This window comes from Oculina patagonica, chromosome 1 (assembly GCF_052425735.1).
Source record: "Oculina patagonica isolate OP01 chromosome 1, crgOcupat, whole genome shotgun sequence".
In the NCBI taxonomy this organism is placed as follows: Eukaryota; Metazoa; Cnidaria; class Anthozoa; order Scleractinia; family Oculinidae; genus Oculina; species Oculina patagonica.
In genome coordinates, this window is record NC_135758.1 from 18,361,714 (window position 1) to 18,375,248 (window position 13,535).

Consider the following 13,535-nt stretch of genomic DNA (forward strand, 5'->3'; position numbering starts at 1 on the left):
CTGCCACTAATTAGTCAATCTCAAATATTAGGAAGGACATTTTATTGGGCAGTGGAAGATCGATGGTCTTCTCGATTTTGTAAAGATAATACCGCGCCATTTTGGTCCAAGGCACGGGTGAAGCAGTCTGAACATGGCGACACCACAAAAATGTCATACTTAACAAAGGGCTGGGCCACGTAGAGACAGACCACTCGATTCATCGTAGCCTGTGAACAGGCTCTCCGGTCAAGGACGGGACGAAAAGAAAGTGGAAACAGAAAGGAGGAGAGGGGACGGGAAAAAGGCGGGAGAGGACAAAAGAGGGGACGCCCAGTCGCCCAGAGGAAGCACTTGGAAAAGAAATTTAACCTTGGTTTTAATGACAATCGGTACTCTATCACAGAAGCTCGCAACACTAGTTTCGTCAAGAAGGTGAACGGCTAGAAACTGCTCAAAGTTATCAAAATTAAGACGCTCAAGTTTTCACGTTTCATTTACCCAAGCTAGTTTTTCGATGAAAGCTAAGTGAAGAGAAACTTTAATTCTGAAAAATAGTTTTGACGGGTAAATTCATGTACCAGATTGACTTTTTGGCTCACGAATTTCGGCTAAATTGTGATGTGACGCAACATTGTCAAAGTGTATAGTTTTTAAAATTTTATCCAAAATTCAGGTTGAAATTTTGTGCAAATCTGACAGCGCTAAATTACCATTAAAAGATAATTATATTTTAATGTTATGTGTAAAGTTTTAATGTTACGATTTTTCTTTTTCTTTTTGCAGAATTCGGAAATCGCGGAATTTCAGAGCCGATTTTGGCACTTCGAGCGGTCAAATACTTAAAGCCGTCACGACAAAAAAAAATATAAATCGAAACAACCTCAAAGCTATCCGAAATTAACATATTCTTTCCGCCGTTAAGCCGCGAACACCACCAAAATAAACCAAATTCATTTCAAGTTGCTTACCTTTTTTGCATAACCGTCCATGTGGGGAAAAGTTCAAAATTGTCGCCTTTTTCATACCTAGTGCTTATTGATCTTACGAGCTCAACACGAAATTGAAAAACAATAGCCATTGTTTGTTCGGTTTAGTTATTGGCCAAAAACCAAAACCTCCTAGCAACGGTAAAAGTTTTTCCCACCCAATAGTATTATTATTTCACCCTAACACCAAATGAAAATTAGTTCAGCATCCATGACTTCTCGATTCAACAAAAGCTTGGTTACCCATGCATGTTACCCAGCAAAAGTGAGACGACTTTAAAAGTCGTCTCACTTTTGTTGTTCGAATTCTGTAGTTTCAAGGGCTTTACTGGCGTAATAAAACCACGCGGGATGTTAGGAGAACACGAGAAAAGCTTGTAAATCTCGAGCCGGAGGCGAGGGATTTACAAGCTTTTCGAGCGTTCTCCCAACATCCCAAGTGGTTTTATTACGCCAGTAAAGCCCTTGAAAGTGTGGTCTATTGCTTTTATGAAATGTCTGTCACGGTAACTGTCACGGTATAAACTGTCACGGTATAAAATGTATTCAACGATTTAAAAGTTCTTTGACGTGGAAATCTTGCAAATTATGGCCGGAGTCATTCATCGCGAAAGTAAAAGCCGGTAAGAGAAACACGAAAACTTTGGAAGTTTTCAAACTTCACAGGTATTAAGAATAAAGGTTAGTTCCACAAACAGTGCTTTAGAAATTAGTTATGAATTTATTTATTCCATATTCTTTCGTTTTCGCCGAATAACAGATTAGGGAGAAAGCACTGAAAGCACGTAAAACTGAAAATATAATTCAAGCGCGTACAAGAACTCAGCGTGAGGTTCTGCCATCAAAATAATTCATGTTCATCGCGACTAATTTGATCAGTTTTAATTCCTTTCATATAAAGTTTCCGAGTTTATGTTGAATGGAACCATATCCATGTTTTTAATATTTTTCCAGTCCAGTGAAAGCGTACCTGTTTATTGTGTTCCTTCTCATATGTTTGTCTCTGCGTTTTCGTTTTTTCTCTAGTTCCTTCGTGGTGGGCGGGAAAATTCAATTTTGTGATCCGCCCTCAGTAAATTTTCATGATCATTTACGAGAATCATATATCCTCCGTTTTAACCATCAGATAGACCAAAAGAATACATTAAACTAAGTTTAATTCTTCGTCCTTATGCGTAATCGAGCGTAGTGCGGCAGAAGCGTCGGGACAGAAGCGGGACTTTACCGGTACACTAGTACATACGTTTTTGACCAATAAGAGCGCGCGTAGTATCTGAGTTATTTTATAAATAGTGGTTAGTTATTGGCTTTATATTTAGACGAACCTAAACGCGCCTGAAGGGGTAAAATGGGAAGTAGGATTTGCCTACTTTATCAATGGGAAAATAGGATTTAGGTCACTGGGATTGGGAATCACAAACCAAAAAGACAGGATTTGGGCAAACTTTGGGCGGGGAAGTTGGAGTTATACTTCTCCCGCTTCAGGCCCCTCTATTTAGCTCGCAAATTCCATTTTTGTTTTGTCAAAATACATTATTATTATTTTTTATTTTATTTTATTTTTTTATTATTTAGATGATCGAAAACACGCCTTACTTACAATAATAAGTGCAATTACAATAACAGCTAGCACAATACTTACAATACTTAAACACTAATAATAACAACACTAATACACAATAGCCGTTTTTTTTTTTTTTACTTTTTACAATACTTGTAATAATTTGACAGAAGAAGAAGAAGAAGAAGAAGAAGAAGAAGAAGAAGAAGAAGAAGAAGAAGAAGAAGAAGAAAAAAACACTAGTAGCGCAAAAAAGGTCTACAACTATACACACACAATCTATAGCTTGCAACTGGCTTTGGGTAATTTTTTTTCCTGTGTTTTTTGACATTAAATAAATTACCTTACCTTTACCTTACCTTACTCGTATCAAGGAATTGATAAAAGAAAGTTTCTTGCCACCAAAATGGTTTTAAAAAGAGGCCATTATCAGTTTAAAAAGATCTATGCCCCTATCGATCTTATAACCACATTTACCACAGTTTATGGCCAAGGGCTGGGTTCGTTGTCTGACTCGGTAAAAAATACTGTAAGCTGTAAGCTGACCGAATGACCGGTCAGTGGCGAATGGCTCAAGTAGTGATAAACTGTTCTCTACATGTTGTCTTCAAGTCTTTTTATAAGCATATACCCAAAAGTGTGTTTGTTACGTCATGCTTTAGAACTGAGTCAGTTTCCTTACCGCACAAATACCATCCATGTGTCTCCTAAGGACATGCTTTCACCATTGTCGTCACAGTCGTAATCAACCGACATAGGAAAAAATTGTTGACCTGTGATTACCACGGGTCTTGAGAAGAGACGCCTGTTCGTTTTAACCTGACCATGTCCCCATCGACCGCCCTTCGTCGGATAACCCCACTTGTCACACCTTGTAGCCAAGGATGAGTTGTCATCAGGGAGGAGTGTGAAAGAACCACAAGCTGGAGGCATGGTGTCAGACTCGGTAAAAAACTTCACCACGTTAGCTCCCTCGGTATCTTTGTTAGTCATGATGTGAAACACTCGGCCTCTCTCCTTTTTAAAACAGTAAAACCGGATCTGTGTGAAGCTTATGTCATTTTTCAACTGATTGAAGCCATCTCGCAACAGGAATTGGTTATTGGTGTTGTAGTTAGGAAGAATCTCTCTGTAAGAATTTGAGGTCTTGATTGTATCCTGCACAGAGTTCTGATCTTTCATTACAAAACGACTAATGAGCGTCCATCCACCTGCGATAAAAATAATTTGCATTGGGAAAAAATATCGAGATTATAATTTTTTAAAATACCAAAATTAACCAGTGCAAACGGGCTCAATAGCCGGACGTGCCATTGCTTAATTTTATCGTAAATCTTTCTGAATAGCTCATTGGCTGTTATAGATGTTATAGACCGACCGACGGACAGGCTGGCTGACTTACTGACTGACTGCCTGCCTGCCGCCCTGCCTGTCTGTCTGCCTGTCTGTCTGTCTGTCTGTCTGTCTGTCTGTCTGTCTGTCTGCCTGCCTGCCTTACTGACCTTCATCAGTTAGCATTTCGCAGAACACTATGAAGGGGTTCCCTGAGGCTGTTGGGTCGATCCAGTATTCACCATCTCCCTGAGCGTCACCGCTTTTAAAGATATCCTTGCAAGAAGAGCATGGGACCAAAGATTTTGAACCTTTCTTTGCTGTAACGAACAAGCAAGACAATAAAAAAGGGAAGACGGTATAGATTCATTCACACATTGGCCGTTCCGAAGTTGCACAGGGAACTGAGGCAAGTTTCAAATTTTAATTAATCGATAATCTGAAACCACCATATGAAAATTCCTGGTGAGATTGGTCATTTGACCAATTTTTTTTAGGATGAACAGAAACGAAGTTATGGACCTTGAAACGGTTCAAAATCCATACAAACGTCTCTAATTGTGAGCCAGTGTCCCCCAAAACCATATAAACTTTTAAAATTTGTATCCGTTTTTAACAGCTGTAAAATCCTGCCAAAGACCCATTATTTGAAAGAATAGGATGAAAATCACTATGTTTTCTAATTTTAAAGAGTAATATATAGATTTAGGCAAGCCTAAAAGCGGAGCTCCCCGGTTATATGCCCTTTACATTTTTTTTAGAATGATTTTTTATTCGTGTTATTTTCTTTATATATATTATGTATTGTTTTTCACCATAAACAACAGCACCAAATAAAAGTAAAAATAGTTGATCAATCAAAAGAGGATGATCATCTAGCAGTTTGTGCATTACCTCCCAAAGATATATAAACTCTCAAAGAGAAACTAGAACAAAGAAAGCGTTGCTCTAGAAAATATCCATACACCCACCATAACTGGTATGTTATAGCTGTACATAGCATACAACTGGAAAGTTTTGCATGTAGCTTGTCCCACCCCCCCCCCCCCTCAAACGGGGGCCCTATTGGAACAGTGACAGTATTATTTCCCGATACTATAAATAACAACAAATAACTAATCTGTGAGACACACCCACAAACAAAACAGCTGTGTTTAATGTTTTATTATTTAATGACTGAGTTCGGTTTTGGTGAAGTAAAAATTTGCCTATGAACAACATATATTTTATCAGTTATTATTGTATTGCAACATGTGAGATTAATTTATAGATTGATGAACTGTGTATCTCATTATCATGATAACTGTTCTTCACAGTGTGGGCACTGGGAATTAAATGTTTGGGTAGGTAAAGCCTGCTGATGAGCCAAGTGGCTCATCAGGCTGGAGCGTAACCAGGTTTCTGCAGCATTATTAAGCGGCTAGGAGTATTTCTACTCCCCCTGGATGGGATGCTAGTCCATCGCAGGGTTAACCCCCCCCTCCCCCAGCAGTAAATAAGCCGGTACCCATTTATACACCTGGGTGAAGAGAAGAACTATGAGAGTAAAGTGTCTTGCCTAAGAACGCAACGTAGTGCCCGGGCCAGGTCTCGAACCCGGACCGCTCGATCCGGAGTCCAGCACAATAACCATTAGGTCACCAAACCTCCCACAAATGTTTGGGTAGCCGGATGATTTTTATATTGTGTTGTCAGAGATCCCTTAAGAAATACGTACATGGATGAGCCTTACCTGGCTCTATTTCATTAACTTTAAAATTACACCTGACCACATAAATTGTATTTCACACAGAGTACATAAGTATTAGTTGTACATGCAATGAAGAAATAATATATTCTGATTGCTCATTTATCTCTCTCTCTCTGTGTCTGCAACTCTCTGTGGAAATTCTGCTACTCGTGTTAACCCTGAAAAAGGGAAAATAACAGATACCATTTTGTTGATGATCATTGACATCAAATGAATATTTATAATTTTAATTGAATTTATTCAGAACATTATAAAGATACATAAAAAAGAGAGTTATTTTTCCAATTTTTGCATGGGCCAGGGAATGTGTTGGGGGATACATGTATGTTTAGAACCAAAAAGTCCTTTCAGAGTGAGTGTGTCAGCAAAACCTTTTTTTACCTACTGAAGAGACTAATAGTGCTATCAAAAAGACCCGGCACATGGCGAGGCTTTGATGAATGTTTTGGGGTGTGAAACACCGGCTTAATTCAAGAGTTCCCTACAAAATGATGTGTCTTTTGAGACTCTTATAATTATTTATCTCTGACAGGTGCTGTTGAAAGTACTGTGATTAAGTCCAGGAAAGCTTACATATTCTCCCTAAAACTTTTATCAGGGATGTAGCTAAGAAAACACTTAGCCGGTTCATCAACAAGCCCAGCTGGCTTTTCTGGCCTAAACAGCTCTAAAATTTTACTAAGTCTTTGTGTTCACGTAAAATTTCAGCTGAGTTTAAGTTCTATTTCTACATTTGCCTGGTACCACAACAAGACAATTTATGTTAAGTTAGGGCTTGAGCTTATTAGCTATTAAGGTTTAATTAAGGTATTAACAAAAGGAATTCAAACACAACAGGTCAATTTGCACTTCTCCCACAAAATCATTACAAGTATTCCGGTATTTTGTCGGGTCAGGTAGAGGTAGCAGATCTTGTTGGTTCTTTGCCCTCATACCCCTCCTCCACGGTGGGGGAGGGGTGCATTGTATGAACAACGAAAACATTTTACTTGAACAATAAAAACATTTTATGTACATGTGCTGTTACATATAAATTGTGTATATTAAATTCCTCAATTGAACGAGGATTTTAGGGAAATATACAATGTAAACTTACCAAGGGGTTAAAACGCATACCATTTTTCACACCCAAAAGTTTTACACTTGAAAAACAAGTTTCATGCACTAATGTGTCATGGAGCTTCTTTAATATCTAGCTAAAGAAAGGTATAAGCTGACACTTATGTAATGATTACCTGCATCACCAATTTCAAACTGCACCCCTTGACTGTTTTCCCTGCACTGAAAACAAAATTTATACATATCAAAAACCTGTAAAATTCTTAACTTGCATCCTGGCAAAAAGTATGAAAATCCTAACAGCAAGTTTTAGAAAGACAACAGATTTACCAAAATAAATGATAACTTCAAACTGCATCTTACACCCTCCATAAATACTTCTCACTGAAATTGACCTCAAAAAACTTGTTGTACATGTAAATAAATAATACATGTATGTATTATTTACTTTTAATTATATAATCCTCGAGTCATCGCAGACAGGCCCATTTTGAACTTATTTTTTTCACGATCAAAAACTAATCCTACTTCTCTTGTAGAAAAAAAATTGGCAAAAATATTTGATTTAGTTACTGCTTTAAGTTGGAAAACTTTGAAAGGCTTAAAGAATTGTACGAGTCATGTGCAACCTTCCAGAAAGCAATGCTCATAGCCACAGGGCTAAAAAAGTACCCTCTGATTATCTGGGGCAAGTAGATTTTTCTGTCAAGCAATTAATTTTTCGTGCCTGTTTGCGTAATTTAGGTTAAAAGGCCCAGGCAAGTCGTCTACATGTAAATTATACAGTCACAAGTTTACTAAGAAACATAATCATGCACAGTCCTAGGCAAGCAAAATTTGAGAGCTGCTTGTTAACCACAGGGCAATCTGGAATTTATTTTTTTCCAAGCCCTTATCCTACATTATAACTTCAGGATCAGCTTGGTTGTTTTAACTTAAGAAAATTTCATGATCTTTCGCATAACATTTTAGAATCTGTGCTATATTCTTTTATGTACCATATTTATTCGATTAAACGCCACGGCGTTTATTTAATTTTTCGTGATTCGAGTGCGGCGTTTATTAGAGGAAAGCGTTTATACGAGGGCGGCGTTCATTTAAAATTCAATTTATTTCTTGTAAGCAATAGTATGGTAACTGAACTTTTAAATTTTTTAAAAAAAAAAAAACAGAAACATGTTTTAGTGCATGCCTGAAAAGTTAATTTCAATACCTTAAAACCTTGTTACAATCAAGAAAAATATTTTTTTTGGCCTGCTCAAGCTTGATTATTACTGCATTTGCTTTCCGAGTCTGTTATTCGAATAAATGCTGCATCATCATGATGCAGCGTTTATTTGAGGGCGACGTTTATTATGTAGCGCTCATTCGAGGGAGGCGTTCAATCAATTAAATACGGTAAGTTATAAAAATATGAAAAAACTAATTTATTTATTCTGAGAAAGGCTGTAAAATCAGATAAGAAATACAAAACTTTCACAAAACGTTTTCACTCATTATGATAACATTCATATGATAAAAATATAAAAACTAAAATAAGGAAGACTACGCAAAGTTCTCAGTGAAAAATAACAGAGGTCATGGAGAAACTATATTTCGCTAAGACTCTCAGCTAGCAATGTCCCCTATACAGTATGGGGCCCAGTTCTCGGCCGGGTCCAGTTCTCGGCCACTTTGTGTTCAACGCGTTTTTTCACGCCTCAGTTGAATTAAAACAAAAAGTTATTTACATCCAGCGATAGATTTACATTTGCGATAGACTGATTCTTGTGCTCTAAGTATCGTTAGTTTGATCCTTCAACACGCTATAGAAAGCTCACACGTCGAGTTTACGCGGAGGTAGGTTAATTTGTTTTCCCGAAATCTTGTTTGTTTACGGCTCCTTGAAATTCTTGGATGCAGTTAAATTCGTATTTTATCCGAAAGCCCCAACCAAAAGAGCTAATTTTTTTGCATGTGAAACGTAAAATAATTCAGCTTTCTAGTTAACTTTTCGTTGATTCTTTGTATTTTGTTGGTCTTAATTTACTTCGGAATTTTTCCGTGCGACTTTTGCGTATTTGCCAGTTCTCGGCCACCCTGCTCGCTATCACAGCTTAGCGCTTGGTTTTTAATATAATTTCATCTACTGCAGCCAGAATAAAAGAAAGAAATGTTTTAAAAATAAAGTTCAATTAAATCTCTATGTTTTGAGCTAACTCTTGTCTTGTTTATTATTTCTACAACACCTAACTCTTTCAAGACCCTTCCACTGCAAAGTAAACCATCTAAATGCATTGGTCACACAACACAATTCTGCGGTTTTGCAAGAACCTGCAAAAAGCCTCATAAAAATATTTTGCGATCGATATAACATAAATAAGTTTACAGAGTGATTTTATGACTGTGAAAATTAATTGAGCCTTTTTATACGGAAATTACGCATAAGCTTTTTGGTGGCCGAGAACTGGGCCCACAAAAGGAGATTTTATTTTTATTATTGTTTGGGATAATTAATTATTAACCGGTCGATAGCTTTACACCAAAAAGCTGAATAATGTAGAAAGCTCTGGCAGAAATTTCAAGTTTCTTTGGTTATTCTGAGAAAAGAAATACTAGTTTACGTCTATAGTGGCCGAGAACTGGGCCCCATACTGTATTGCATCTGACTCGACCACATTCTTACAAATTTTCATGTAAATTTTGTTCTCTACTTGTTCTGTACTCTTTCCAACGTTTAAAAGTGGTGTGTTCTTCCTACTTCGGTGATTTAACTACAGAATAAACAAATTAACGCGGATAGGAAAAACCAGAAGTAAGGTATGCTTTGAATACAACTCGTGTTTAAGACAAAACGAATTTCAGTTCATTAAGTCTATGTCCTTGTTTGACATACCGGTACACGACTGAGAGCTAGAACCCAGCTTCGTTTAAAAATGATGTACAGTGTATTAGGTTGAATGCTGGTTAATCTAAATACCAAAGACTTTTCTAATCTGTTAAAAAATGAACATCAATAGCTCACCTTGTTTTCGTAAAGGAATGTTGTCTTTGACCGTCTTTGCTTCAAACTCACCAAGAAGCTTGGAAGATTTTCCATTTCGATCGGCCACAATCTTTACTCCTCTACTAACTATGGTTGTCATCGCGGGTGAAACGAGGAATATATCCAGAAATAATGTATCTGTAATAAACTGTCTTTAAAACTGAGTTCTTCGTGTGCTTTTCAATCGAGGAGTCTTCATGCTTAGTAGTGAAATCATGCGTACGCTTGGTAAATCGGCATGCTGTGAGATTGTTTTCTGACTTTTCACACAGCGGACTTCCTCAAGTTAGTCTCCCCTTCGTGTAATTCTAACATTGTCAACAAGAGCTAAGAATGACTTTTTTTTCCTCGCGTTTAAAACTTCCTACTATATAAAGCTTAGCTGAGTAGAAATCGTTTTTAAAAAACTTTTTTGCTAAGGCCTTGATAGTAATGATTTTTCCCGCCAAAAGACGCGGGTTGCCACCGGAGCCTAGCTCGTTCCCAGGCCTAATCCGTGCGTACGGACGGACGTACGTACGCGACAACCAAAATTTCTCGGTTCGATAGGATACCATTTGCCCTGTCTGTTCCCTTGTACCCGCATGTTACCAATGGAGCTACGCTACGCGCCTTCGGCGCGTGGAGCTCCGCCATCACAAAAATCATAAAGAAAATTACGAGTTTATATGGTTTTGGGGGACGCTGAAGAGACGTTTGTATGGATTTAAACCATGTTTCAAGGTCCACAACTTTGTCTCTGTTCTTCCTTAAAGCTTCAAACAAAAGATAACCGGCGATTCGTCAAAGAAACGTGATGAACCTAACTTAGTGCAGCCGTACCGTACCGTACTAAACCAATCACAGGCTTGTACAGAAAGCGATATAACAAATATAGTATGCATATACACCTGTGCTCTAATTCAACTATAGTCCAGTCTTTGATCTACTAGTGATCTCTCCCTTTTGCGAGGCCTACAGGGGCTGAACCCGCCTAGGTTCAGCCCCTGTAGGGCGGGAGTAGGGAGAGTTCAGGGACTGGACTAATTCATCAAAATGTAAATGCAAATTTTTCTTAGAAGAGTTACTTCTTGGTTATTATACCTCTAAAGTTATTCTCCATATAGGTAGCAGAAGGATTTTCCACAAAATCTTCAGGTCTCGACTTCTTTGTTTCGTTTTTCATTTTACATTCTTTTTTATTCCAAAGATATGTCGCACTTTGGCATCTTTCCTCTAAACTGCACTCAAAGAAGCAACGAGCAAAATTGTCAGCTTGCATGCCCCTGAAGTCATGCCCAAGTAAATCAAAACCAAATTCTTCTCTGTTGTCCCGGCATGCACCACTGTGCGGCTGGGCTGCAAAAACCGCTGCGAGGTGGACCAAGGTGCAGAACAGGGCAAATAACAAAGCTTCCATTGGGGTTGTTCTAAAAAGGTCGGTTAAATTATATAAAACATCTGTTAAAACTTTCATAGAAACGGTATGAGCATTTCATGTGTTGACTTGTTTCGGCAAGAAATGAGGATTCTTCACTGAAATTTGATTGTAATTCGTTCTGTCATATTGTTTATCTACTTAACTGATTTATCGCTCATGTTATTAAACCTCGTCATGACTTAAGGTTGTAGCTAAATCTTTAGCGTTGTAAAGCAAATTTCTGTCTTTTTACACAAACAAATGTTCGCTTCTACCTACCCCCCTCCCTGAATATTTCGTGCCTTTATGTTTCCAAGCGTTTAAGAGCTGATAGAGAAAATTGTTTTGTTCAAATCTATTTAACGGCTATACTCGATTCATGGGCAAGTTACTTTTAACTATTGGTATAATTATAATGTGAGCTTATATAGCTGCGCTTCAAAAACCTCATGGCACCTTTGCACCTGCTTCACAACAAGCGTTGTTTTGACTTCTTGTCCTCAATTTCAGTATTACAAATAAAGATTAATAATGAAAAGACAACACTGAAAGGACAAAATTGGTCCTAAAAGCTTTTATCGTTTGATTTGTGTGCCCCGATAAATCGAACCAAGAAAAATTAATTGGGAGTCCAACAGTGGAATTCCGATATTCGAACCTCCAAGGGAAACAAAAATTGGTTAGAGACGAGCACGGTTTTTATAGCGCCTTTGATGGCGATTTTATATAAAAAAAAGATCAGATCAACGAAATTATGAGCAATTTCTTTGTTAGTAGCTTTATACAGTAACCTTTTATATGATTTGTATCGGGTTAAAGTATCTGTCATGTATATACGTAACCCAACGCGTTGCATTTTTTAGACTGAACACTCCCATAAAGGTATATTGTAAAATTAACAAAATGCCAGTAATGTGAGAAAACACACAGCTGCTTTTCACAATTCGTATATAATGTGAGTCAATTACACTATTACCACAAAAAGCGCATTTTACCTGCTCAAGGAAAGAATCCGTTTCGCTGGCTTCTTTTCGAAAATGTGTGTACGGCAAACTCTTGATATTAAACGTTTTTAATAATGTATAGAGCGAGCGGTCGCCTGCTTGACAAGTGAATAGTTGAATAGCTTGTGTCCATTGAGGACAACATGCGCACTCTGCTTGTTTCTTTTAATTAAAACTTTTTCTTGTTGTCAACTCTAGGTGGTAAATTTACATTGGCTACCTTTCATTAAAATAACACGAACACGTATCGACTGAGAAAAACGCGTGCACTCTGCACTGTTTTTAACATTTATAACGTGTGTATACTCGAGGTGTTAAATTTAATTATCGCAAAAATAAAAAAACAAATTATTAATAGGCGAAATATTACTAAATTGTGGCTTCTGCAGGCTTTGAATATATTGCGCCGTTCTTGTTTCCATCTCTCGATCGATTCAACACCATTCTCAGGCGTTGCTGACTAGTACAGCGAGAGGTGACTACAAACTGACAAAATGCCACAGTTTTAACAAAAAATAATAAGGCCTGTTTCTACAATCATGTGGGTCTGCCAGTTTTTAATTTTAAGAAGATCTACGGTCCAAACATACGTTAAAGTCTGTAAAGTGAAATTGAAAACAGCAACGGACCCCAACGATCATGTTTTTTAAACAGCAAGGAAGCTGCCTCCTATAATCCAGCTTCAAATCGTAATTTAGAACGGGAAAACATATATGCCCGAAACTGAAGGAAAAGCCAAGTTTTTTATTGTAAAATGACGATTGAAAGATATACTGACGTAAAAGGGCCCTTGGAAGTCAAGTTTTTTTTTTTAAATTTGAAAACGTAAAAGATTAAAAAAAAGTTAAGTGAGTTGTTCGCAAGGAAGAAACCACATTGCACTGTTTAGCTTTTGTGTGCGCCTTTGCATTTCATTCACGATTTATTTAAACCGTCGTTTGCTCGAAATTGAACTAAAAGCCAGATTTTCATTGTAAAATGACAATTTACAGATAGGCTGACTTACAATGGCCCTTTGAAAGTCAAGTTGTTTTAAATGTAGGAAACGTGAACGATAAGAAATGTATGAAAAGTTGAACGAGTGGCCCGCAACCTTGAATTCGCTTTCAACTAATTAAATTTATTAATGGGAAACAAGAGGGAAATTGCCAAATTTTCCTTGTCAGGAAAAGGGAAACGTTTTAACCCCAATCGGAGGCTCTAAAACATTTTACCGCCTTTCGGAAGAAAAGAAATATTTCTGGTGATTAATGCAAAGGCGGCATTTTTCTGTGATGTTATTTATGTAAAAAAACAAAAAACAAAAAACAAAAAACAAATCCCATTTATATTCTCACAAAATACCACATAAACAATCAGCAATGAGTGAAAAGCACAGTTTTATCAGTGCAATACAGTTTAATATTTTTAATTTACATTTTCATATTGGGAGGAAGA

General features: G+C 37.3%; 1 protein-coding gene and 1 long non-coding RNA gene across 3 annotated transcripts; both read right to left on the reverse strand.

Annotated features, from left to right (window-relative positions):
* Positions 1-2,759: 2,759 nt before the first annotated feature.
* On the reverse strand, positions 2,760-12,142 carry LOC144660809 (uncharacterized). Its single transcript, XM_078521539.1, has 4 exons — positions 12,090-12,142; positions 10,779-11,104; positions 4,032-4,181; positions 2,760-3,740 (listed from the first exon to the last, which is right to left on the reverse strand). Exons 2-4 carry the CDS (start codon positions 11,092-11,094, stop codon positions 3,208-3,210), a joined length of 999 nt encoding a protein of 332 aa, XP_078377665.1. The 5' UTR covers positions 11,095-11,104; positions 12,090-12,142; the 3' UTR covers positions 2,760-3,207.
* Positions 5,696-9,912, reverse strand: LOC144661126 (uncharacterized). Of its 2 annotated transcripts, none has more exons than XR_013572211.1 (2): positions 9,675-9,912; positions 5,696-5,769 (listed from the first exon to the last, which is right to left on the reverse strand). It is a non-coding gene; the product is annotated as an uncharacterized LOC144661126 (long non-coding RNA). The 2 variants fall into 2 exon arrangements; XR_013572219.1 differs by lacking the exon at positions 5,696-5,769 and adding an exon at positions 6,864-6,892.
* Positions 12,143-13,535: the final 1,393 nt, after the last annotated feature.